The sequence below is a fragment of the Pseudorca crassidens genome, chromosome 7, assembly GCF_039906515.1.
Source record: "Pseudorca crassidens isolate mPseCra1 chromosome 7, mPseCra1.hap1, whole genome shotgun sequence".
In the NCBI taxonomy this organism is placed as follows: Eukaryota; Metazoa; Chordata; class Mammalia; order Artiodactyla; family Delphinidae; genus Pseudorca; species Pseudorca crassidens.
The window spans coordinates 113,507,952-113,535,817 of record NC_090302.1 but is presented as its reverse complement, the minus strand read 5'-3'; the positions used below and the strand labels follow the sequence as shown (position 1 = coordinate 113,535,817).

At 40.1% G+C, this 27,866-nt stretch overlaps 1 protein-coding gene across 10 annotated transcripts in view; it reads right to left on the bottom strand.

Moving 5' to 3' along the window:
• Positions 1–27,866, bottom strand: part of NEK1 (NIMA related kinase 1) — a 231,468-nt gene that overhangs the window by 91,776 nt on the left and 111,826 nt on the right. The window contains exon 17 of one of the 10 annotated variants that reach the window (XM_067745392.1): positions 759–7,158. The exons of 7 other annotated variants lie outside the window; for them this stretch is intronic. In XM_067745392.1, coding sequence (XP_067601493.1) covers positions 7,048–7,158 — 111 coding nt within the window. In that variant the 3' untranslated portion in view covers positions 759–7,047. 2 more of the 10 variants (XM_067745395.1, XM_067745393.1) reach the window with 2 other exon arrangements.

Sequence of the window (27,866 nt, the reverse complement as noted above, 5' to 3'; positions counted from 1 at the left end):
GTTTAATTGTTTATCTCCTTTACTGTTTAAGTTCTCTTGCTGGCACAGAACCTAATATATTAGTCAATAAATGTTTGTGTAATACTAAAAAAATGAGTGAAAGAATGAATTAAATATTTAACACTTCACTGCACATTTTAAAGGCATTTTTCCATTAATGTAAATAAATAAAGAATGATTTAAGATGAGGAAGACAATAACATTTCTCAAGGTAAATAATACGTGCTTCATCATTTTTTATAAAATTCATAAGTGTTCTGTTAAATCATTCAACAGAAGAAAACAGATAACCAAGGAAATTCTTGTATATGTGTACCAGGAAACAGAAACTAGTTCAAAGCAGAAACTAGATTCAACCTAAATACCTACTGTCAGGTGAATTAACTGCGGTATATTCATACAACAGAATATTATACAGCTAAACCCAACTATGTAAATGAATCTTAGAAAAATAGAAACAGAAACTAGTTCAAAGCAGAAACTAGATTCAACCTAAATACCTACTGTCTGGTGAATTAACTGCGGTATATTCATACAACAGAATATTATACAGCTTAACCCAACTATGTAAATTAATCTTAGAAAAATAGAAACAGAAACTAGTTCAAAGCAGAAACTAGATTCAACCTAAATACCTACTGTCAGGTGAATTAACTGTGGTATATTCATACAACAGAATATTATACAGCTAAACCCAACTATGTAAATGAATCTTAGAAAAATAACGACAAATGAAAAAAAGCAAGTCCTAATCTATATACAGTATGATGTAATTTTTATAATGCTCAAAAATAGGCAAAACAGAACAAGGCATCATTCAGACACATATATGTAAGAGGAAAAAGCATTTAAAACAAATCCATAGGAATGATATATCCAAAATTCAAGATAATGGTCACCTCTGGGAGAAGACAGAGACACAGTCAAGACAGGGGTTGACAAACTATGGTTCAGAGGCCAAATTCAGCCCGCCACCTGTTTTTTTATGTTTCATAAGCTAAGAATGGTTTTGCACATTTTTAAATGGTCAAAAAAATGAAGCGAGTATTTCATGACCACATAAAAATTATATGAAATCCAGATTTCAGTCCCTAAGTAAGTTTTACTGAAAGTCAGCCATGCTCACTCATTTACACAGTGTCTATCGTTACTACTTTGCTACAATGCATAGTTAGTAGTTATGACAGAGATCTTATGGTTTGAAAAGACTAAGATATTTACAATCTGGCCCTTTACAGAAAAACACCCGCCAATCCCTAGATTAGGGAATAGTACACAGATAGAACTCAGTGTTCTACCTGCTGGGTATGTTATTTTGCTTGATAGTTTACACATATATATTACATATATGCTTTTTTATGTACCAAAAATTATATTTTACAAGGACAACAAGGGAATCATTTTTTTAAAAGGAGTGAAAAAACAATCTTCTCAAAATGAACAACTTAGTGTTGAAGAACTCTGCAAGAGTCAGCAAACTACAACCCTCAGGTCAAACCTGGCCAGTTGCCTGACGGTGTAGATAAGGTGTTTGTTCGGTTTTTTTAAACATCTTTATCGGCGAGTAACTCCTTTACAATGGTTAGTTTCTGCTTTATAAAAAGTCAGTCAGCTACACATGTACATATATCTCCAGATCTCCTCCCTCTTGTGTCTCCGACCACCCTCCCTATCTCACCCCTCTAGGTGGCCACAAAGCACCGAGCTGATCTCCCTGTGCTATGCGGCTGCTTCCAACTAGCTATCTGTTTTACATTTGGTAGTATATATAAGTCCAAAGCACTCTCTCACTTCGTCCCAGATTCCCCTCCCCGCCCCATGGTGTCCTCAAGTCCATTCTCTATGTCTGCGTCTTTATTCCAGTCCTTTCCGTAGGTTCTACAGAACCTTTTTTTTCTTTTTTTAGATTCCATATATATGTGTTAGCATATGGTATTTTTCTCTTTCTGACTTACTTCACTCTGTATGACAGACTCTAGGTCCATCCACCTCACTACAAATAACTCAATTTCGTTTCTTTTTATGGCTGAGTAATATTGCATTATATATATGTGCCATATCTTCTTCATCCATTCATCTGACAATGGACACTTAGGTTCATTCCATGCTTTGGCTATTGTAAACAGAGGTTCATTCCATGCTCTGGCTATTATAAATAGCGCTGCAGTGAACATTGTGGTACATGACTCCTTCTGAATTATGGTTTTCTCACGGTATATGCCCAGTAGTGGGATTGCTGGCTCATAAGGTATTTCTATTTTTCGTTTTCTAAGGAACCTCCATATTGTTCTCCATAGTGGCTGTACCAAGTTACATTCCCACCAACAGTGCAAGAGGGTTCCCTTTCCTCCACACCCTCTCCAGCATTTATTGTTTGTAGATTTTTGGACGATGGCCATTCTGACCAGTGTGAGATGATACCTCATTATACTTTGGATTTGCATTTCTCTAACGATTAATGATGTTGAGCATCCTTTCATGTGTTTGTTGTTAATCTGTATATCTTTTTTGGAGAAATGTCTATTTAGATCTTCTGCACATTTTTGGATTGGGTTGTTTTTTTGATATTGAGCTGCATGACCTGCTTGTAAAATTTGGAGATTAATCCTTTGTCAGTTGCTTCATTTGCAAATATTTTCTCCATTCTGAGGGTTGTCTTTTCGTCTTGTTTATGGTTTCCTTTGGTGTGCAAAAGCTTTTAAGTTTCATTAAGTCCCATTTGTTTATATTATCATTTCTCAAGGAGATGAGTCAAAAAGGATCTTGCTGTAATTTATGTCACAGAGTGTTCTGCCTATGTTTTCCTCCAAGAGTTTTATAGTGTCTGGCCTTACATTTAGGTTTTTATCCATTTTGAGTTAATTTTTGTGTATGGTGTTAGGGAGTGTTCTACTTTCATTCTTTTACATGTAGCTGTCCAATTTTCCTAGCACCATTTATTGAAGAGGCTGTCTTTTCTCCATTGTATATTCTTGCCTACTTTATCAAAAATAAGGTGACCCTATGTGTGTGGATTCATCTCTGGGCTTTCTATCCTGTTCCATTGATCTATCTTTCTGGTTTTGTGACAGGACCGCACTGTCTTGATTACTGTAGCTTTGTACTAGAGTCTGAAGTCAGGCAGCCTGATTCCTCGAGCTCCGTTTTCCTTTCTCAAGATTGCTTTGGCAATTCGGGGTCTTTTGTGTTTCCATACAAATTGTGAATATTTTTCTTCTAGTTCTGTGAAAAATGCCACTGGTAGTTTGATTGGGATTGCACTGAATCTGTAGGCTGCACTGGGTAGTAGAGGTATTTTCACAATGTTTATTCTTCCAATCCAAGAACATGGTATATCTCACCATCTGTTTGTATCACCTTTAACTTCTTTCATCAGTGCCTGAAAATTTCCTGCATATAGGTCTTTTGTCTCCTTAGTTAGGTAGGTTTATTCCTACGTATTTTATTCTTTTTGTTGCAGTGGTAAATGGGAGTGTTTCCTTAATTTCTCTTTCTGATTTTTCATCATTAGTGTAGAGGAATGCAAGAAATCTGTGCATTTTGTATCTTACTACTTTACCAAATTCATTGATTGGCTCTAGTAGTTTTCTGGTAGCATCTTTAGGATTCTCTACATATAGTACTATGTGATCTGAAACACTGACAGCTTTACTTCTTTTCCGATTTGGATTCCTTTTATTTCTTTTTCTTCTTTGACTGCTATGGCTAAAACTTACAAAACTATGTTGAATAACAGTGGTGAGAAAGGACAACCTTGTCTTGTTCCTGATCTTAGTGGAAATGCTTTCAGTTTTTCACCATTGAGGATGATGTTGGCTGTGGGTGTGTCATATATGGCCTATATTATGTTGAGGAAAGTTCCCTCTATGCCTACTTTCTGCAGGGTTTTTATCATAAATGGGTGTTGAATTTTGTCGAAAGCTTTCTCTGCATCTGTTGAGATGATCATGTGGTTTTTCTCCTTCAGTTTGTTAATATGGTGTATCACGTTGATTGATTTGCGTATATTGAAGAATCCTTGCATTCCTGGAATAATCCCACTTGATCATGGTGTATGATCCTTTTAATGTGCTGTTGGATTCTGCTTGCTAGTATTTTGTTGAGGATTTTTGCATCTATATCACTATGTTCATCAGTGATACTGGCCCGTGGTTTTCTTTCTCTGTGACACCACTGTCTGGTTTTGGTATCAGGGTGATGGTGGCCTTGTAGAATGAGTTTGGGAGTGTTCCTCCCTCTGCTATATTTGGGAAGAGTTTGAGAAGGACAGGTGTTACCTCTTCTCTAAATGCTTGATAGAATTTACCTGTGAAGCCATCGAGTCCTGCGCTTTTGTTTGTTGGAAGATTTTTAATCACAGTCTCAATTTCAGTGCTTGGGATTGGTCTGATTATATTTTCTATTTCTTTCTAGTTCAGTCTTGGAAGGTTGTGCTTTCGTAAGAATTTGTCCATTTCTTCCACATCGTCCATTTTATTGGCACAGAGTTGCTTGTAGTAATCTCTCATGATCCTCTGTATTTCTGCAGTGTCAGGTGTTACTTCTCCTTTTCCATTTCTAAGTGTATTGATGAGTCTTCCTTTTTTTGTTGATGAGTGTGGCTAATGGTTTATCAATTTTGTTTTCTTCTCAAAGAACCAGCTTTTAGTTTTATTGACCTTTGTTATTGTTTCCTTCATTTCTTTTCCATTTATTTCTGAGCTGATCTTTATGATTTCTTTCCTTCTGCTAACTTTGGTTTTTTTTTTTGGTTCTTTCTCTAATTGCTCTAGGTGTAAGGTTAGGTTGTTTATTTGAGATGTTTCTTGTTTCTTGAGGTAGGATTGTATTACTATAAACTTCCCTCTTAGAACTGCTTTAGCTGCATCCCATAGGTTTTGGGTCATCATGTTTTCATTGTCATTTCTCTCTAGGTATTTTTTGATTTCCTCTTTGTTTTCTTCAGTGATCTCTTGGTTATTAAGTAGTGTATTGTTTAGCCTCCATGTGTTTGTATTTTTTACAGATTTTCCCCTGTAACTGATATCTAGTATCATAGTACTGTGGGCAGAAAACATACTTGATATGATTTCAATTTTCTAAAATTTATCAAGGCTTGATTTGTGACCCAAGATATGATCTATCCTGGAGAATGTTCCATGAGCACTTGAGAAGAATGTGTATTCTGTTGTTCTTGGATGGAATGTCCTATAAATATCAATTAACTCCATCTTGTTTAATGTATCATTTAAAGCTTGTGTTTCCTTATTTATTTTCATTTTGGATGATCTGTCCCTTGGTGAAAGTGGGGTGTTAAAGTCCCCTATTGTGATTGTGTTACTGTCGATTTCTCCTTTTAGGCTGCTAGCATTTGCCTTACACACTGAGGTGCTCCTATGTTGGGTGCATAAATATTTACAATTGTTATATCTTCTTCTTGGATTGATCCCTTGACCATCATGTAGTGTCCTTCTTTGTCTCTTGTAATAGTGTTTATTTTAAAGTCTATTTTGTCTGATATGAGAATTGCTACTCCAGCTTTCTTTTAGTTACCAATTTGCATGGAATATCTTTTCCTTCCCTTCACTTTTAGTCTGTATGTGCCCCTAGGACTGAACTGGGTCTTTTGTAGACAGCATATATATGGGTATTATTTTTGTATATATTCAGCCAGTCGATGTCTTTTGGTTGGAGCATTTAACCCATTTACATTTAAGGTAAGTATCGATATGTGCATTCCTATTGCCATTTTCTTAATTGTTTTGGGTTTGTTATTGTAGGACTTTTCCTTCTCTTGTGTCTCCTGCCTAGAGAACTTCCTTTAGCATTTGTTGTAAAGCTGGTGTGGTGGTGCTGAATTCTCTTCGGTTTTGCTTCTCTGTAAAGGTTTTAATTTCTCTGTTGAATCTGAATGAGATCCTTCCTGGGTAGAGTCATCTTGGTTGTAGGTTTTTCCCTTTCATCACTTTAAGTATGTCTTGCCACTCCCTTCTGGCTTGCCGAGTTTTTGCTGAAAGATCAGCCGTTAACCTTATGGGAATTCGCTTGTATGTTATTTGTTGTTTTTCTCTTGCTGCTTCTAATATTTTTTCTTTGTATTTAATTTTTGATAGTTTGATTAACATGTGTCTTGGCGTGTTTCTCCTTGGATTTATCCTGTATTGGACTCTCTGCCCTGCCTGGACTTCATTAACTATTTCCTTTCCCATATTAGGGAAGTTTTCAACTATAACCTCTTCAAATATTTTCTCAGTCCCTTTCTTTCTCTTCTTCTTCTGGGACCCCTATAATTCAAATAGTGGTACATTTAATATTGTCCCAGAGGTCTCTGAGAGTGGCCTCAATTCTTTTCATTCTTTTTTCTTTATTCTGCTTTGCAGTAGTTATTTCCACTATTTTATCTTCCAGGTCACTTATCTGTTTTTCTGCCTCAGTTATTCAGCTATTGATTCCTTCTAGAGAATTTTAAATTTCATTTATTGTGCTGTTCATCATTGTTTGTTTACTCTTTAGTTCTTCTAGGTCCTTGTTAAAAGTTTCTTGTATTTCCTCCATTCTATTTCCAAGATTTTGGGTTATCTTTACCACCATTACTCTGAATACTTTTTCAGGTAGACTGCCTATTTCCTCTTCATTTGTTGGTCTGGTGGGTTCTTACCTTGCTCCTTCATCTGTTGTGTGCTTCTCTGTCTTCTCATTTTGTTTGACTTACTGTGTTTGGGGTCTCCTTTTCGCAAGCTGCAGGTTCATAGTTCCTGTGGTTTTTGGTGTCTGGCCCCAGTGGCTACAGTTGTTTCAGTTGGTTGTGTAGGATTCTTTGGAGGGGACTAGTGTCTGTGTCCTGGTGGATGAGGCTGGATCTTGTCTTTCTGGTGGGCAGGTCTGTATCCAGTGGTGTGTTCTGGGGTGTCTCTGAGTTTATTATGATTTTAGGCAGACTCTCTGCTAATGGGTGGGATTGTGTTCCTGTCTTGCTAATTGTTTGGCTTAGGGCGTCCAGCCCTGTAGTTGGCTGGTATTTAGTGGAGCTGGGGCTTAGCACTGAGATGGAAATCTCTGGGAGAGCTTTCACCGTTTGTTATTATGTGGAGCTGGGAGGTCTCTGGTGGACCAATGTCCTGAACTTGGCTCTCCCACCACAGAGGCACAGACCTTACACCCGGCCGGAGCACCAAAACCCTGTCAAGCCACACAGCCCAGAAGATAAGGGAGGGAGGGAGGGAGAGAGAGAGGGAGAGAGAGGGAGAGGGAGAGAGGGAGAGAGGGAGAGAGGGAGAGAGGGAGAGAGGGAGAGAGGGAGAGAGGGAGAGAGGGAGAGAGGGAGAGAGGGAGAGAGGGAGAGAGGGAGAGAGAGAGAAACAATGAAAAAATAAAGTTATTAAAATAAAAAATTTAAAAAAATTAAAAAGTAATAAAAAAAAAGAAATAAGAGAGCAACCAAACCAAAAAACAAATACACCAATGATAACAAGCGTTAAAAACTATACTAAGAAACAAACAAACCAAAAATACGGACAGACAGGACCCTAGGACAAATGGTAAAAGCAAAGCTATAAAGAGAAAATCACACACTGAAGCATACACATACACACTTACAAAAAGAGAAAAGGAAAAAAATATATACATCATGGCTCTGAAAGTCCATCTCCTCAATTTGGGATGATTTGTTGTCTATTCAGGTATTTCGCAGATGCAGGGTACATCAAGTTGACTGTGGAGGTTTAATCCACTGCTCCTGAGGCTGCTGGGAGAGATTTCCCTTCTCTTGTTTGTTCGCACAGCTCCTGGGGTTCAGCTTTGGATTTGGCCCCGCCTCTGCGCGTAGGTCGCCTGAGGGCATCTGTTCTTTGCTCAGACAGGACTGGGTTAAAGGAACCGCTGATTAGGGGCTCTGGCTCACTCAGGCAGTGGGGAGGGAGGGGTACGGAATGTGGGGCAAGTCTGGGGCAGCAGAGGCCGGCGTGACGTTGCACCAGCCTGAGGCACTCCGTGTGTTCTCCCAGGGAAGTTGTCCCTGGATCACAGGACCCTGGCAGTGGCGGGCTGCACAGGCTCCCAGGAGGGGAGGTCTGGAGAGTGACCTGTGCTCGCACACAAGCTTGTTGGTTGCTGCAGCAGCAGCCTTAGCATCTCATGCCCGTCTCTGGGGTATGTGCTGATAGCCGTGGCTTACAGCCTGGAGCTCATTTAGGCAGTGCTCTGAATGCCCTCTCCTCACACACCCCGCAACAATGGTCTCTTGCCTCTTAGGCAGGTCCAGACTTTTCCCAGGACTCCCTCATGGCTAGCTGTGGCACACTAGTCCCCTTCAGGCTGTCTTCACACAGCCAACCCCAGTCCTCTCCCTGGGATCTGACCTCCGAAGCCCAAGTCTCAGCTCCCAGCCCCTGCCTGCCCCGGCGGATGAGTAGACAAGCCTCTCGGGCTGGTGAGCGCTGGTCGGCAGCGATCCTCTGTGTGGGCATCTGTCCACTTTGCCCTCCGTACCCCTGTTGCTGCGCTCTCCTCCGTGGCTCTGAAGCTTCCCCTCCATCCTCCTTGTCTCCACCAGTGAAGGGGCTTACTAGTGTGTGGAAACCTTTCCTCCTTCACTGCTCCCTCCCACTGGTGCAGATCCTGTCCCTATTCTTTTGTCTCTGTTTTTTCTTTTTTCTTTTGCCCTACCCAGGTACATGGGGGAGTTTCTTGCCTTTTGGGAGGTCTAAGGTCTTCTGCCAGCGTTCAGTAGGTGTTCTGTAGGAGCTGTTCCACATGTAGACGTATTTCTGATGTATCTGTGGGGAGGAAGGTGATCTCCACGGCTCACTGCTCCGCCATCTTGAAGGTCTCCTAGGTAAGGTTTTACCAGCACAGCCCCGCCCATTTGCTTCGGCTTTCACTGCCACGGCAGAGTTGAGTAGTTACTCAGGACAGTCTATGGGCTGCAAAGCCTAAAACACTGACTATCTGCCCTTTTACACAAAAGGTCTGTCTATCCCTGCACTACAAAATCATCAAATCCACAAGTTTTACCTAAAGTAAAGCAAATACTAATATGGGATTTAAAAACGAACAAACAGCAAAGCAAAATAGCTAGAAGAATGATCTCGAAAGTCAGACACACTGGGCTTGTATGCTGCCTCTGGACATACCAAGTGATCTCGGGCAAACTACTAATGACTGAGTCAGTTTCACAACCTGTGACCTTGGAATAAAAATCCTCACTGCAGAGAATTACTGTCAGGATTAGATTCTAAGTAACTTTAGTTAATTTTTATAAATACTGCTCAGAGAAAAACAAACAAACAAACCACCTGGCCTGAAGTGTTACTTGTTAAGAGTTTCCTTAACCTGCATTTTTTTAAAATTTCAAATTACCTGAACAGGGAAAATTTTGAATTCACATACAAGCATATGAAATTACTCTGAAATCCATGATTACTTTAAATTACAATTCAACCCAAAAATTATTTACGTCCCAAATGCTTATTCATAGGTCAGGGACTTGGATTTCATTTTGCCACAGAAACAATGTTGTAATCATTATGGTTTCCCAAAGCAGTTAATAAAATTTACTGATCAAATAATTTAACTACAGCAGTTTCCCAATTCCAGAGGATTAACCTTTAAGACACAGAACTTATTCTTAACTGTTTAGGTTTGATTATTTATAATGAGACTGTAAGTATTAGAAAACACATATTAGGTTTAAGATATGTATCTGTCACAATGTCTTTAAGACTCCTCTTCATCAGCAAAATGGATATTTTATGACTGGTTATAAGGATACACCACAGTGTAACATACATACATTTTCAAACTATACAAACAAATCATGAGTATTACTATTTATCAGTGGAAAAATGTTTATTATGTGCTGCCTTAAATCACTGGTGTTAATATATTTTTCTTGAAGAGTCAGGGTTATTACCATAAATATCCATCACAGTCCTGTGCTATAGGTACAGTTCTTATATAAATACCTCAGTATTTACAATGCTGAATGCTGTCAGAGTCCAAAAATAAGCATTAATGACCACTATAAAAGTAGTCCCCAAGAAACACCAGTTTCTCCTCATTCATCACATCAAGGTCTCTGTTGATCCATCTCTCCCTGATTGTGGAATGCTGTAAATATCTGACAACATAGTGCAGGTCTAATGCAAACTGTCTGAGAAAGAAAATTATTAATCTTGCCAAAGATGAAGGGTTTCATGAAGATGATAACAATGATACTGGAAAAATTTTCAAATCATATGCAAAACCGTCTACAAATACAACAGGATTAGATAAATTAAGTGAATTTTTTAAAAGTGTACAGAATGATGATGTTGGTCCTTCAAAATATTATTGGTATTAAAAAATTCAGGGCTTCCCTGCAAAATATTATTCGTATTAAAAAATTCAGGGCTTCCCTGGTGGTGCAGTGGTTGAGAGTCCGCCTGCCAGTGCAGGGGACGTGGGTTTGTGCCCCGGTCTGGGAGGATCCCACATGCCACAGAGCGGCTGGGCCCGTGAGCCATGGCCGCTGGGCCTGTGCGTCTGGAGTGTGTGCTCCACAACGGAAGAGGCCACAACGGTGAGAGGCCCGTGTACAGCAAAAAAAAAAACAAACAAAAAAACACATAAAAAGAAATTTCAGAAATGATCTTTGGAAAACTGCCAAAATCTCAGCCATTTTCGCAAGAAACAGTCATCTTTTATAATATAGTTATAAAAACTGAAATGTACAAAAATTTTGAAGTGAAGGGTATACCATCTTTCATCAATTCTAATATGAACATTGTTCACATTTTAACATCTCTGAAATGGGGTGCATCTTACAATCAATAGCATCTCTATGATCTGTTATAATCTTATAAACTGTGGGCCGGGCAGCAGTTACAACATAGATGTTACTGCCTGAGAATGTATGAGCTTTGTCAATTTTTTATTTCTTGGTGTCATAACTGGAAAACCTCAACTCCTCAGTTTTAAATTAAAAAAATCACGTACTGGCTTGTTCAAGAGGAAACAGGAGCCTAGCAGTTGTTGAAAACCTTCCATTGATTCCCTCTGATAAGAGCAAGAAAGCACCAGCACCAAAGTCTGCAGACTGGTGTTGACTCCCTGAGAGAAAATTGGGGTTCTATTTTAAGAATCACTGAAATCTCAGTGCACTTGGTGGCATAGAGGATAATATTATTTGAGAAAACATGAACGTCAATGACCCTAATTTTAAAAACGAATGATTAGAAAGTCAAAGTATGAAAGTAGATTTAGGAATGAATACCTTTACTGATTTATTTCACTCATATTTTCCTTTGTATGGATGCTCAAGAATAACATAATAAAAAAAATCCAAAAGACTTATTTCAACAAGTATAAAATAAAAAGGTTAAGTGATAAAAAGCATTGTATCAAGTTAAACTGGCAAGATTTTTTCTCTTTTAGTCATATATAAAATAACAATATGCCTTATAGTTGTATCTTAGATTTGATAAAATACACACTGTATTCATTATACAATTCTAACAGAAAAATTATAATCCTCCTCAAGTTAGTTACTTTCAGAATCAATATGGACTTGGAAGTATATCCAAAATTCTGACAAATGTAAGACAAAATAATTTTAAAATTTCATTTTTCAAGGTAAAATCCCAATCAAACCCTTTTTCCACTCTTTACTACAAAATGTAGGTCTCTATTTTAGCTGGATTTACTTTTAAGTGGCTTTACCCGACATGAATGCTAATGGGCTAAGGAGGGTCTCCTACACGAGACACAGGGCTGAATGATTCAGCACCTCACGCTGAGTGAGCGACGGTTCCCAGGCTCCTGGCTGTTTTCAGAGGAGACTGCAAGGCTCTCCCTGAGGCCTCTCCTCCCTGAGGTTCCCCGGATGATTCATTAGAGCTGATAAACTCTCAGAGCAGCCACATCTCCCTGCTCCAGCCTGTGCAGCATAAACGTGCAGTACAGACCTGTGGCACAGAATCAATCGTTTTCCCATGGCAATAACGGAATGTCTACTCTTTGAAGATACACGAGGCTGGCAAAATCAGAAAGCTTTAAGTAAACTACCTAAGATGCTGTGCAAATTAACAGTAATTATTTCTAGAGTTAATCATCGTCTCCTCCTCAGCAGGAAACAAATGCAGTGGCAGTAAAAACATGTCTACCTTCCCCCTGAATCTCTCCCACAGCTTCGGCCACAGTTCCCAAGCCAACAAGGCAACAGAAAGGTACCGTGAACTCTCTCACGAAGATAAGGCAGATGGAATCTCAGTAGAAACTAGAAACAGCGTTTTCTGGGAACTGCACGTAGTCTGGTATGGTCGAAGCTGAAGGGATGAAGAAGGGAACAGGAAAATCAAGAGCAGTAAGAAAGACAAAGGGTAGACCCCTTGTGCTAAGCTACGAGGTTTAATTTATCCTCTAAACAATAAACAACAACTGAGTAATTCCAAGCATATGGGCAATGTGTTCCATGTGGCTTCAGAAAGATCACCTTGGCAGCCCAAGCCAAAGATGCATTAGAAGGATCCTCAGTTAGAAGCGGTGAGAAGAAAAGACTAACAAGACGTAAGGATCTCAATGAACAAGGGCAAAAATAACAAAAACATAGGGGAGGAGGTGGCTACGGGATATTCAGAAGGCAGAAAACGCAATCTGGTCGCTGACTGGCTATGAGTTGGGTGGGACGTGACAAAGAGAAGATGCTATGAGATGGCTTTCAAACCAGAACCCAAAAGTCAAGCCATATTTGATGGTGATTCTCTGCAGCAGGATGGGTACTACAGGAAAGGCCATGGGTCTGAAGACAATGAAGTGAATTTGGTTTTGGAAATAAAAGAATGAAGTACAGAAAGCTCTAGTCCCGGGTAAGATGGAAGCACACAAACCCCTTTCCCAAAGAACACATGATAAAGTGCAGGCACATCTGGGGTCCCTGAAAAGTAAACAGAGGCAGGGAGAGTTGAGAATGCCAGAGCTCAGAGTACCTGTAAATGCACGATGAGGGTACCACATTTTTAAAACTGCGGTCTTATGACCTAAACCTAACTTGGCGAAAACCCCGAAACTGAGCACTCTGGTAACAACAGCAGTAACTCTGGTTATCTCTTCCAGTTCCGGAGTGGGGAGGGAAAACTTAAGGAGAAAGTAGGAAATGTTCCAGTTTTTTTCTTTCTGTCTCCTTTTCTTCTTGTGCTGCAGCCCCCAGGAAAGCTCACTGCTGTGGTGGCAACCGAGACAGCAAGAGGAGCTTCTGGGAACTACAATGGTGAGGGAGGGACCCTTTGTCTCCTGTGACGATGATACTCCAAAAGCCAGAGCAGGGCTTCCCTGGTGGTGCAGTGGTTGAGAGTCCGCCTGCCGATACAGGGGACACAAGTTCGTGCCCCGGTCCAGGAAGATCCCACATGCTGCAGAGCGGCTGGGCCTGTGAGCCATGGCCGCTGAGCCTGCGCGTCCGGAGCCTGTGCTCCACAACGGAAGAGGCCACAACAGTGAGAGGCCCACGTACTGCAAAAAAAAAAAAAAAAAAAGAGCAAAGTCTGTGGCCTCTCTCTTTCTCTCTCTGCCTCTGTCTGTCTGTCTGTCCTCCCACTGCTTCACTCTAGGAGTGAGGGAGCCCTAGGTATGCGAGGCCTCAGACTGAGAGGTGAGCCCAGGGAAAACGCGGGCATCAGACCAATGGCACACCGTGGGGCTCCGGAAAATTGCCCCAGAGTTGTTATAAAGTCCTGGGGTTGCCTGCATCTGTGTGCGGACAAGACCCTGCTCTGCATGAGCACAGGGCTGGCTGGCCGAAAGACTTCCACCCAAATGCCGGGCAAACAATACTGCACAGTGCACACGAGGGACAAAAGGAAAACAGGAATTTGAAGCCTGACCCCGACAGGTCAACTGCCTGCTAAAACAAATAAAATCAACAGCCGCCATAAAATTTAAACAAAATCCAAAGTCTAATAATGTAATATTCCAAATGTCCAGGGTGCAACTCAAAATTAATCAGCACATGAAAAACGACAAAAATCTGAACCTACCTGGGAATATACAATAGACAGATAATGATTAGATGAAAGAGATGATATAATTATGGGACAGAAACTTCAAAGAAACCATTTTAAAAGTATTTGAACAGCAACCAAGTGGTGAAAAAAGGTTAACATAGAAAATACTAGCAGGGAAAGAAAAGAAACAAGGAAAAACCAAATGGAAACACAAGAAATGAAAAAATAAAATTACCAAAATAAAACCCTCCCTGGCTGGACCAAATAAGCAGAATAAAGATGAAAGGGGAAAGAGGAAGTGAACCTGAAAACAACAGAAATTAACCAATCTGAACAACAGAGAAAAAAACTGTAAAAAACTAAACAGAGCTTCACAAACCTGTGGAACAAGAACAAAAGGTCTAACATTCATGTCATCAGAGAACCAGAGAAGAGAAAGAGCACAGAGCTGAAAAAAATATTTAAAGAAATCATGGCTCAAAAATGGCATAAGGTATAAATCTACAAGTCCAAGAAACTTAGCAAACCACCAACAGAATAAACCTAAAGAAATCCATGCCCAGAGACAACTTAATCACACTGCTGGAAACTACGGACAAAGAAAGAATCTGGAAGCATCCAGAGAAAAATAAGACATACCTGCAGGAGAAAAAAAGGTGAGGATTTCTCTTCAAAAACTATGGAGGACAAAAAGCAGTGAAGTAACTTTTTAAATGAAAATAGAAAAGAACTGTCAACCCAAAATACTACATCCATCGAAAATACTGTTTAGAAATAAAGATGAAATAAAACTAAGAGGATTTATAGCCAACAGACCTAACCTAAAAGAACTGCCAGTCTTTCTGCGAGTGGGTGCGCGATCGATCGGCTGTGTGCGTGCCGCATGGTGCTGGTCTCCGTTGCCGCTGAGAGGGAAGCACGGGCGGCGGGGGAGGCAGGAGAGCAGGCAGCGGCCGGCCAGGCCTTGGCAGCTCCCCGTGCACAGCGGGCGGCGACCTAGACGGCGCATGGTGGTGCTAGGCCTCGTGGCAGCAGCGGCCCAGCTGTTGGCGGCAAGCCACCCCAAAACACACCACCAGACGTGGACCTGCCCACCAGAAAGACAAGATCCAGCCTCATCTACCAGAACACAGGCACTAGTCCCCTCCACCAGGAAGCCTACACAACCCACTGAACCAATTTTAGCCACTGGGGACAGACACCAAAAACAACGGGAACTACGAACCTGCAGCCTGCAAAACGGAGACACCAAACACAGTAAGATAAGCAAAATGAAAAGATAGAAAAACACACAGCAGATGAAGGAGCAGGATAAAAACCCACCAGACCTAACAAATGAAGAAGAAATAGGCAGTCTACCTGAAAAAGAATTCAGAATAATGATACTAAAGATGATCCAAAATCTTGGAAATAGAATAGAGAAAATGCAAGAAACATTTAACAAGGACCTAGAAGAACTAAAGATGAAACAAGCAACGATGAACAACACAATAAATGAAATTAAGAATACTCTAGATGGGATCAATAGCAGAATAACTGAGGCAGAAAAACGGATAAGTGACCTGGAAGATAAAATAGTGGAAATAACTACTGCAGAGCAGAATAAAGAAAAAAGAATGAAAAGAACTGAGGACAGTCTCAGAGACCTCTGGGACAACATTAAATGCAGCAACATTCGAATTATAGGGGTTCCAGAAGAAGAAGAGAAAAAGAAAGGGACTGAGAAAATATTTGAAGAGATTATAGTTGAAAACTTCCCTAATATGGGAAAGGAAATAGTTAATCAAGTCCAGGAAGCACACAGAGTCCCATACAGGATAAATCCAAGGATAAACACGCCAAGACACATAGTAATCAAACTGTCAAAAATTAAATACAAAGAAAACATATTAAAATCAGCAAGAGAAAAACAACAAATAACACACAAGGGCATCCCCATAAGGTTAACAGCTGATCTTTCAGCAGAAACTCTGCAAGCCAGAAGGGACTGGCAGAACATATTAAAAGTGATGAAGGAGAGAAAACTACAACCAAGATTACTCTACCCAGCAAGGATCTCATTCAGATTTGATGGAGAAATTAAAACCTTTACACAAAAGCAAAATCTGAGAGAGTTCAGCACCACCAAACCAGCTTTACAACAAATGCGAAAGGAACTTCTCTAGGCAAGAAACACAAGAGAAGGAAAAGACCTACAATAACAAACTGAAAACAATTAAGAAAATGGAAATAGGAACATACATATCGATAATTACCTTAAATGTAAATGGATTAAAGGCTCCCACCAAAAGACACAGACTGGCTGAATGGATACAAAAACAAGACCCAAATATATGCTGTCTACAAGAGACCCACCACAGACTTAAAGACACATAAAGACTGAAAGCGAGGGGATGAAAAAAGATATTCCTAAAAGAACTAAAGAAAGCTGGAATAGCAATTCTCATATCAGACAAAACAGACTTTAAAGACTATTAGAAGAGACAAAGAAGGACACTACATAATGATCAAGGGATCGATCCAAGAAGAAGATATAACAATTATAAATATTTATGCACCCAACACAGGAGCACCTCAATACATAAGGCAAATGCTAACAGCCATAAAAGGGGAAATCGACAGTAACACATTCATAGTATGGGACTTTAAAACTCCACTTTCACCAATGGACAGATCATCGAAAAGGAAAATAAATAAGGAAACACAAGCTTTAAATGATACATTAAACAAGATGGACTTAATTGATATTTATAGGACATTCCATCCAAAAACAACAGCATACACATTTTTCTCAAGTGCTCATGGAACATTCTCCAGGATAGATCATATCTTGGATCACAAATCAAGCCTTGGTAAATTTAAGAAAATTGAAATTGTATCAAGTATCTTTTCCGACCAAAACGCTATGAGACTAGATATCAATTACAGGAAAAGATCTGTAAAAAAATACAAACACATGGAGGCTAAACAATACACTACTTAAAAACGAAGTGATCACTGAGGAAATCAAAGAGGAAATAAAAAAATACCTGGAAACAAATCACAATGGAGACACGACGACCCAAAACCTATGGGATGCAGCAAAAGTAGTTCTAATAGGGAAGTTTATAGCAATACAATCCTAGCTTAAGGAACAAGAAACATCTCGAATAAACAACCTAACCTTGCACCTCAATCAATTAGAGAAAGAAGAACAAAAAACCCCCAAAGTTAGCAGAAGGAAAGAAATCATAAAGATCAGAGCAGAAATAAATGAAAAAGAAATGAAGGAAACGATAACAAAGATCAATAAAACTAAAAGCTGCTTCTTTGAGAAGATAAACAAAATTGATAAACCATTAGCCAGACTCATCAAGAGAAAAAGGGAAAAGACTCAAATCAATAGATTAGAAATGAAAAAGGAGAAGTAACAACTGACACTGCAGAAATACTAAAGATCATGAGAGATTACTACAAGCAACTCTATGCCAATAAAATGGACAACCTGGAAGAAATGGACAAATTCTTAGAAATGCACAACCTGCCGAGACTGAATCAGGAAGAAATAGAAAATATGAACAGACCAATCACAAGCACTGAAATTGAAACTGTGATTAAAAATCTTCCAACAAACAAAAGCCCAGGACCAGATGGCTTCACACGCGAATTCTATCAAACATTTAGAGAAGGGCTAACACCTATCCTTCTCAAAGTCTTCCAAAATATAGCAGAGGGAGGAACACTCCCAAACTCATTCTACGAGGCCACCATCACCCTGATACGAAAACCAGACAAGGATGTCACAAAGAAAGAAAACTACAGGCCAATATCACTGATGAACATAGATGCAAAAATCCTCAACGAAATCCTAGCAAACAGAATCCAACAGCACATGAAAAGGATCATACACCATGATCAAGTGGGATTATTCCAGGAATGCAAGGATTCTTCAATATACGCAAATCAATCAACGTGATACACCATATTAACAAACTGAAGGAGAAAAACCACATGATCATCTCAACAGATGCAGAGAAAGCTTTCAACAAAATTCAACACCCATTTATGATAAAAACCCTGCAGAAAGTAGGCATAGAGGGAACTTTCCTCAACATAATATAGGCCATATATGACACACCCACAGCCAACATCATCCTCAATGGTGAAAAACTGAAAGCATTTCCACTAAGATCAGGAACAAGACAAGGTTGCCCACTCTCACCACTCTTATTCAACATAGTTTTGGAAGTTTTAGCCACAGCAATCAGAGAAGAAAAGGAAATAAAAGGAATCCAAATCGGAAAAGAAGAAGTAAACCTGTCACTGTTTGTAGATGACATGATACTATACATAGAGAATCCTAAAGATGCTACCAGAAAACTCCTAGAGCTAATCAATGAATTTGGTAAAGTAGCAGGATACAAAATTAATGCACAGAAATCTCTGGCATTCCTATACACTAATGATGAAAAATCTGAAAGTGAAATCAAGAAAACACTCCCATTTACCATTGCGACAAAAAGAGTAAAATATCTAGAAATAAACCTACCTACGGAGACAAAAGACCTGTATGCAGAAAATTATAAGACGCTGATGAAAGAAATTAAAGATGATACAAATAGATGGAGAGATATACCATGTTCTTGGATTGGAAGAATCAACATTGTGAAAATGACTCTACTACACAAAGCAATCTATAGATTCAATGCAATCCCTATCAAAGTACCACTGGCATTTTTCACAGAACTAGAAAAAAAATTTCACAATTTGTATGGAAACACAAAAGACCCCGAACAGCCAAAGCAATCTTGAGAACAAAAAACGGAGCTGGAGGATTCACGCTCCCTGACTTCTGACTATACTACAAAGCTACAGTAATCAAGACAGTATGGTACTGGCACAAAAACAGAAATATAGATCAATGGACCAGGATAGAAAGCCCAGAGATAAACCCATGCACATATGGTCACCGTATCTTTGATAAAGGAAGCAGGAATGTACAGTGGAGAAAGCAGAGCCTCTTCAATAAGTGGTGCTGGGAAAACTGGACAGGTCCATGTAAAAGTATGAGATTAGAACACTCCCTAACACCATACACAAAAATAAGCTCAAAATGGATTAAAGACCTAAATGTAAGGCCAGAAACTATCAAACTCTTAGAGGAAAACATAGAGCACTCTAAGACATAAATCACAGCAAGATCCTTTTTGACCCACCTCCTAGAGAAATGGAAATAAAAAACAAAAATAAACAAATGGGACCTAATGAAACTTCAAAGCTTTTGCACAGCAAAGGAAACCATAAACAAGACCAAAAGACAACCCTCAGAATGGGAGACAATATTTGCAAATGAATCAACTGACAAAGGATTAATCTCCAAAATTTATAAGCAGCTCATGCAGCTCAATAACAAAAAAACAGACAACCCAATCCAAAAATGGGCAGAATACCTAAATAGACATTTCTCCAAAGAAGATATCCAGATTGCCAACAAACACATGAAAGAATGCTCAACATCATTAATCATTATAGAAATGCAAATCAAAACTACAATGTGATATCATCTCACAGCGGTCAGAACGGCCATCATCATAAAATCTAGAAACAATAAATGCTGGAGAGGGTGTGGAGAAAAGGGAACACTCTTGCACTGCGGGTGGGAATGTGAATTGGTACAGCCACTATGGAGAACAGTATGGAGGTTCCTTAAAAAACTACAAATAGAACTACCATATGACCCAGCAATCCCATTACTAGGCATATACCTTGAGAAAACCATAATTCAAAAAGAGTCATGTACCTAAATGTTCATCGCAGCTCTATTTACAATAGCCAGGAGATGGAAACAACCTAAGTGTCCATCATTGGATGAATGGATAAAGAAGATGTGGCACATATATACAATGGAATATTTCTCAGCCATAAAAAGAAACGAAATTGAGTTATTTGTAGTGAGGTGGATGGACCTAGAGTCTGTCATACAGACTGAAGTAAGTCAGAAAGAGAAAGACAAAATACCGTAAGGTAACACATATATATGGAATATAAGAAAACATAAATGTCTTGAAGAACCTAGGGGTAAGACGAGAAGAAAGACACAGACCTACTAGAGAATGGACTTGAGGATATGGGGAGGGGGAAGGGTAAGCTGTGACAAAGCGAGAGAGTGGCATGGACATATATACACTACCAAACGTAAGGTAGATAGCTAGTGGGAAACAGCCGCATAGCATAGGGAGATCAGTTCGGTGCTTTGTGACCACCTGGATGGGTGGGATAGGGAGGGTGGGAGGGAAGGAGATGCAAGAGGGAGGAGATATGGGACCATATGTATATGTATAACTGATTCACTTTGTTATAAAGCAGACCCTAACACACCACTGTAAAGCAATTATACTCCAATAAAGATGTTAAAGAAAAAAAAAAAAGAACTGCATAAGGAATTTCTTCAGGCAGAGAGAAATTATATAAGAAACCTGGATCATTAGGAATGAGTGAATAGCTAGAAAAATGGTAAATATTTGTGTAAATATTAGAAAGTATTCCTGTCCTATTGCCTTCTTAAACATGTTTGAAGTTGTAAGAAAAATTTATAACACGGCCTAATGAGGCTTTAAATTTATGTAAACGTAATATATAAGACAACTGTGGCATAAAGGGGAGAGGGTAAGGGTACCTACATGATGGAAAAATTTCTACATTCCAAATTGAAACAGTAAAATAGCGTTTACAGCTGACCTGGGAACAACAAGGGGTTTGGGGTACCGACCCTTCATGCAGCTGAAAATGAGATAACAAATACGTGTTGTTAAAAGCCACTAACTTGTGCTAATTTGTTACACAGCGAAACAAAAACAAAAATGAACCCCTCCAGTAATATGAGAAACAAAAAGACATTACATTTTGGTAAGAAAGGACAATTCACTCTAAAACCCCAACGATTCTAAATGTGTATGCTCTCTAAAAAAAAAAAAGAAAGAAAGAAAGGAAAAACTGACCAAACTAAAAGGAGAAACAGATAAATCTACAATTATATCTGAAGGCTTCCACTCTCCTATCTCAGTATCAAACAATGTTGGCATAATGTCAGCATGGATCAAGTACTAAAAAGCACCATCAACTCACTGGATCTAATTGAAACATATAGCACTCCACCGAACCACAGCAGGGTACACATTCTTTTCAAGTGTATGTGGAACATTCACGAAGATAGATCATATTCTAGATCAAAGTACAAACGCTAACAAATGTAAAATGACTGAATGAAGTCCTACAAAGTATGTTCTCTGATCATAAAATAAAACCAGAAAACAGTAACAGAAAAAAGTAGGAAAATGTCCAAACAGTTGGAAATTAACCCATTTCTAAGTAATCCATGGGCCAAAGAGGTGTTTCAAGGGGAAATTACAATAAAGTTTGAACTGAATTAAAATGAAAATAGAACACAGAAAAATTTGTGGGGTGCAACTAAAGCAGTGCTTAGAGGGAAATTTACAGCATGCAATACCAATATTAGACAAGAAAAAAGGTCTCACCCTCAGCTATCTAAGCTTCAACCTTAAAAGACCAGAAAAGAGCAAAATAAACAGAAATCAAGCAGAAGGAAGATAACATTGTCAATGTACCTTATGCTACTGAATTGTGTATTTTTAAATGGTTAAGACAGAAAATTTTATGTTTTGTGTATTTTACCACACTAAAAACATATTCTTTCATGGATCATAGGTCTAAAGGTTAAAAGTAAAACTATAAAAATTTTTTGAAAAACAGGAGCAAATTTTCATGACTACTGGATAGGCAGAGTTTTTAGACATGATAGAGCAAAAGCATGATCCGTAAACAAGAAACCTGAAAACGTACACTTTATCAAAGTTAACACCTTGCGCTCTGTGAAAAATATTGTTAAGAGAATGATAAGCCAAACTGCCACCTAGGAGAAAATATTGGCAAATCACTTACCCAATAAAAGATTTGTCCAGAATATAAAGAACTCTCAAAGCAAAACAGTAACAACACAACACAATTAATATGGACAAATTACTCAGACACACGGTTCCCTAAAGAGGATTATAAGGATCACAAATAAGCAATGAAAAGGGATTCAACATCATTAACATTTAGCGAAATGCAAATCAAACCACAATGAGATACCCCTATACATACATTAGATGGCCAAAGTAAAAGAGAGCGACAATACCGAATGCTGATGAGGATGTGGGGCAACGGGTGCTCTTCACTGATGCTAAGAAGGCAAAAAGGTGCGAGTGCTCTGCCAAATGGCTGACTTTTGAGAACTCAAGTCTACACTTACCACATGATCCAGAAAAGCCACTCTTGGGAATTTACCCTAGAGAAACAAAAACTTACTCTTCTCCAAACACCTGTAAATGAATGATCAAAGCAGCACTGATTATTAATTAACAAAAACTAGAAACAACCCAAATGTCCCTCGGTGGGTGAATGAATAGATGAACTGTAGCACATCCATACAATGGAATACCACTCAACAACGACAAACAAAAAGTTACTGACACATGCAACAACTTGGATGAACAGTATTAAGGTGAACGAAAGAAGCCAACCGCTAAAGGTTACATACTATTATATATACCACACACAAATACCATATAAGACATTCTTGAAAAGACAAAACCATAGTAATGGAGAATAGACAGTGGCTTTCAGGGTATTAGGGGTGAGGGGACAGCATGACTATGTTGAGAGAGAGCACGAGAGAGTTTTGGGGTGATGGAATGGTTCTGTATCCTGACTGTGGTGGTGGGTACGTGAATTTATACTTGTGTTAAAATTCATAGAACTGGAGAAGAAAAATAAAGTTAATGTTATTGTATGATGATTTACATAATAAAAGGAAAATTTAAAAATAAGGTACCAATGTGACCGCTAGGAAATGATGTCCAGAAGGCAGCTAGACAGGATGGAAGTTAGGAGGGTAGTCTGCGTAACTGACAGAGATTTTGAGGTCACTAGTCCCTTGTAGAATAGTAAGTGAGATCACCCCAGGGTATTAACTTACAGTGAAAAATAACCAAGGACAGAATCCCAGGAAATATCAGCCTTAGAAACTACGGAAGAAGAGAATCCTGTAGAAGATATTAAGAAATAATAATCAGAAAACTAAGGGATAAACAAAGAGAATTTGGTGTCACGGAAGGCAAGGAAGAAATTTTGAAGAAGTAACTCATGAGATCAAATGTCACAGAAAGGTCAAGTAAGATAAAGATTTAAAATACTCGATTATATTTGGCAGTATGGACATCGGTGACTTCTGTTTCAACAGGATTATGAACAGCGGGTAAGCAACGACAGAGAACAGAGCTTCATTCATTTGAGGTGTCTGGCCATGAAGAGGAGGAAGGAGCCGAGAACGTGAGAAACATGAATATATTTATGGGCTATGCCAGGAAAGACGGGAAGTTCAGAAAAGAGAGGAAGCAAGTGATAGAGTAAGGAGGCCCCTTGAGGAAACAGACAGCATGGCCCAGAAAATAAGGCCATGAAAGCGTGGGCTCTCAAGTCAGACTGCAGGGATTTAAACAGGATGTAATCTATCGTTTGGTTGCTGTAAAGCTCAAGCTATGCTTTAGCTTCTCCACCTCTGCCTCAGTGAGATGTAACATGGGAAGACGACAGAACCTGCCTCAGAGCACTGCTGTGACAAGTGAGTGGGTACAGGTATAGAGCTTAGAACTAAGCCTGACACATCAGCACCCAGTAAACGACCAATGTGAACAATTACCAGCATTATAATCATCAAACAGGATGGAACAGGAAGATTACTTTTGAACAGAGGAAGTTATATCCTTCTCTGAGACTGGAGAAAACAAGGATAGATTGGGCACAATTATGCATAAGTTTATAAGTATGGAGGCAGAAAATGTGACGAAATGTGGGATTTTTAAGCCCAATTTTCTTGGTGATGTAATGATTATCTTCACAGAAAGGGAAGAAGGATGAAACCATGGAGGAAAGTTCCCACTGTGGGCAACAGGAGAGGCTGCTGACCACGGAGATTCAGAGGACAGCCAAGAAGGACTGAAGCTCTGCTGAAACCAGAGGCCATAAACCCATCTGACACTAGTCATCACAGCTTTAACTTTCTCCAGCAGTGTTCAGAAGTCTGAGAGAAAAAACAGTCACCGACTGAGTTACAGGTAATAAAGAGGGATATGCCCACTCAGAAAGAAGGGCTCTGTGGCAGCATGGGGAGCATATAATTGAGGGAAATTAATGATCGGCTACTCCCATGAGCTTTAAAAGCATCTCTTTTAGAAACTACAAAAACGCCCATCAACTGAGGACTGAACAAACAAACTGTGGTACATCCACACGATGGAATATGACTCAGGAATAAAAAAGAACTACTGATACACACCAGCCTCAAAACTCTATATACTGTATAATAATTTTACATGAAATTCTAGAAGAAACAAGACCACAGTGACAGGAAGCAGACCGGTGGTTGCCTACAGCTGGTAGAAGATTGACTGTCATGGGGCACAAGGAAACTTCTTCCTCCAGTTTTACTGAGACACGACTGACTTACAACACTGTTAGTTTAAGGTGTACAACATAATGACTTGATACACGCATATACTGAGAAAGGATCACTACGGTAGGTCTGGTTATCATCCATCATCTCACATACCGACAGTTTTTTCTCTGGTGGCAAGAGAAGCAACCTTTTAAGAAATGATGGAATGGTGCTGTCCTGTGGTTGTGGCAGTGGTTACATGACTACATACACCTGTCAACACTCATCCAGATACACTCCCAACACTGGTGAATTTCACTGTATTTAAACTTCATGTTAATACAGGTGACTTCTTACAAGGCTCTGTGTGGACGCCTGGGCTGCGTGCTCCACCACCAAGCACGGGCTCGAGACAGCTCCGCCCCCTCGCCTTGTCTATATCCCCAGACGCGGCCTCTAAGTCACAGGCAAAGGGACTGTGACGGGCAGAACCTGGAGAAGACCCCCAAGGCTTCCTGATACCCACACCCACTCCCCAGGTGTGCAAGTCTGATGGGTTGTACCCCCAGGATTAGGTCACGATAAATGGGATGAGGGACGTTAAACCAGTGAGCTGACCATTAAATGCAGTTTTCCTGGCTGGTTGTAGAACCGGCAGGTGGGGGGTTGATGCACAGGGAGTTCTTTGACGCTGAGATGAAGGGGCCACATGGTCCCAGTCAAAGCTCTCAGACAGCGAGGCCTGAGTTCCACAGCAGCAGGGAGGGAAGTCCTGCCAGCACCCTGAGGGGTCGGTGAAGGTGGCTGAGCCTCCAGCTGAGGACACAGCTGTTGACACATCCACCTCAGCCTCAGGAGACCAGGAGCAGAGAACTGTTCCAACGTGCCAGAGTCCTGGCCCGGAGAAACTGTAGGTCATAAATTTGTGTTGCTTTAAGCCACTACATTATGGTAATTTGTGTTATACAGCATGGAAAAGGAGAGGCCTATTTTAAACAACCCCTCTACCTCATCATAAGAAAGTTCCAATTTAGAACTTAAAATTGTATGAACTTAAAATCTTAAAATCCCCACAGCTAACCTCAGCTTTCACCTCTATTCTTTACCTCACGCTTCCAGAATATATATTCTTGTCTAACACCAGACTCTAAGTTATTCCAGAGAGAAACTATATCTGAGTAAGATTTAATTAAGTCATCTTTAATCAATTAATTAACCTATTACCCCCAAAGTGTTTAACACACTGCCTTGTTGTTGTATTAGTGAATAAAGAAAGTAATATACGATGCATCCACCCAAACATACTGAAAAGTAAAAATTCTTCACTTTTTAGCCACATTTTTCTAAAGTAAAGTTTCACGTATACATATGGTCATCTAGGGAATGAAGAAACTCTATACAGGTTAACAAAACGCATCTTGGAAAGTCATATAAAAATCACCGTCAAAAATGCACTGATTTCTAAAGCACATCTTTTAAAAATGATAAAACAACAAAATGAAAATACTAATATCTGATTGCAGTGAGACCATGGCCTCCCCTTCTTCCAAAATTCTACACTTGAGAAGTTGTTCAGTGAATGCATACCAGCACTCCCAAACAAGTGAAACTCTGGGTAGTCCCAAGAACAGAAGGAGCCCAGAGGTAAGGAAAATACACACGTGGGTTTAAGATGAGAAGCGTCATGAGCACAGCCTGTAGGGAAGAGGCCTCGGCAGCAGGTGTGAGCAACAGGAGGCTGCTCTGCGATGAGCTGGCAGCCGGGGCACGAGGGGAACAGCAGCAATGGCGCTTAAAGAAGAGGTCACCCAGCACACTGTCCATCTCCGTGAGCAGCTCCCTTCAGACACGAGTGATGAGAGAGCCCGGACTGAAAGGCCAGGCTGGTGCTCCAGGTGACCAGTGACACCCAGGAAGGTGGGGTCTCCAATGCCCAGAAAGTAAGCTGCCATGTATTTGTCTGGCCAAACAGCAATGTGTCCCACCCATCCTCTACTGTGATGAAAAACTGAACAGAGGAGAGGTCAGCAACACGTGCCCATCCCGCCAGGGGGCCACCCAAACAGAGGCAACGAAGGGTAAAATAGACACCCCCAAACATGAACACACCAGCAAGAACACTAAATGTATGAGGGATGCCAGTACCATGAAACAGGGAGCAGACTTGCTGAAAAAAAAACTGAAGACACCGAGGTGACACGGCCAAGAGTGCACTAAGAACAAGACCTTATGATAACCTTTATGATAATGAGAAAGTATCATTAGAGAAATGAGCACAAGATCACAGAGCTTTCAATGAAAACTAAGAAGATTCATGGACATGAGAATACAAGTTTCTAAACTTAAGAGAAAACATCACTGGATGGGCTGAAGAGCGGAGTAGACAAAACAAAAGAACATGTTACGAGCTGAAATTCGGGCCCAGGAATCCTTCCAAAACAGTAAGAAGGGACAAAGGGATAAAAAAGATGAAATAAAAGTACAGAAAAAAAGACATTTGATGCAGAGGTTCCAATCTATCCATTTAACGGAGTTCTCTTAAGGAGAAAAAGGAGAAGCAGCAATATGTGAAGAAGCGTCAGTTAAGAATGTCCCAGAACCGAAGGTGAGTGCTCAGACTGAAGGCATCTGGTTAGAGTCATGACAGGTCAATTAAAAATACCGAGAACACTCAAGCGATATTTCAGAACACGGAAGGCAGAAAAACGGTGCCAAAAGCTTTCAGAGAGGAAAAACCCCTTACAGAGGAACGTGAAGGAAAACCATGTCACAAGACTTGAGAGCGACAATGAGACCATGATGAGGCAGCAGCTTCAAGGTGGGGTGGGGAGCAAACTACCAGCCAAGACTTCCACTTGCAGCTGTGGTGGAGTAACAGGGACCAGATCTACCCTCCCACCTTCAGCAACTACAAGTCTGGACAAAGTAGATGAAACAACGATTTTCCAACACTGGCAAACAGGCAGCACAAGACAGTGATCCTTGTGAGAAGGGTAACAAGTGAGGTAAGCTCAGCAACTGCCCAGTCTCCAGGCTGCAGCACAGGGAGAGGGTGTCCTGAGTCAGGGAAACAGCAGCCAGAGCTTGGGAGGCTGAAGAGCAGTACCATTTGCAGGAAGGGATACCAAGGAAGAGAGAGCTGCCCAGAGAGTCCTGGAATCCGCAGAGGTTTCCCCTGAGTCTCCTGCTGAGGGACGGTTACCATGACATCACCAATCCCTCAGGCTCACTGAGGGCTGGGAACACATCACACTTCCAACAGCCAGACTAGAAAGGCCTCCAAATCAACAGAGCATTGGAGTACCACCAATCCATCATCAGAGCGTCAAGAGTACTGCCTCGCTTTTCCGGTAAGCAGCCTGAGGTGACCTCTAAAAATGGTTCGCTATTCACTTGACCCAGAAAACTCCACAAAATCATGCAAGTCGAGAGGTTCA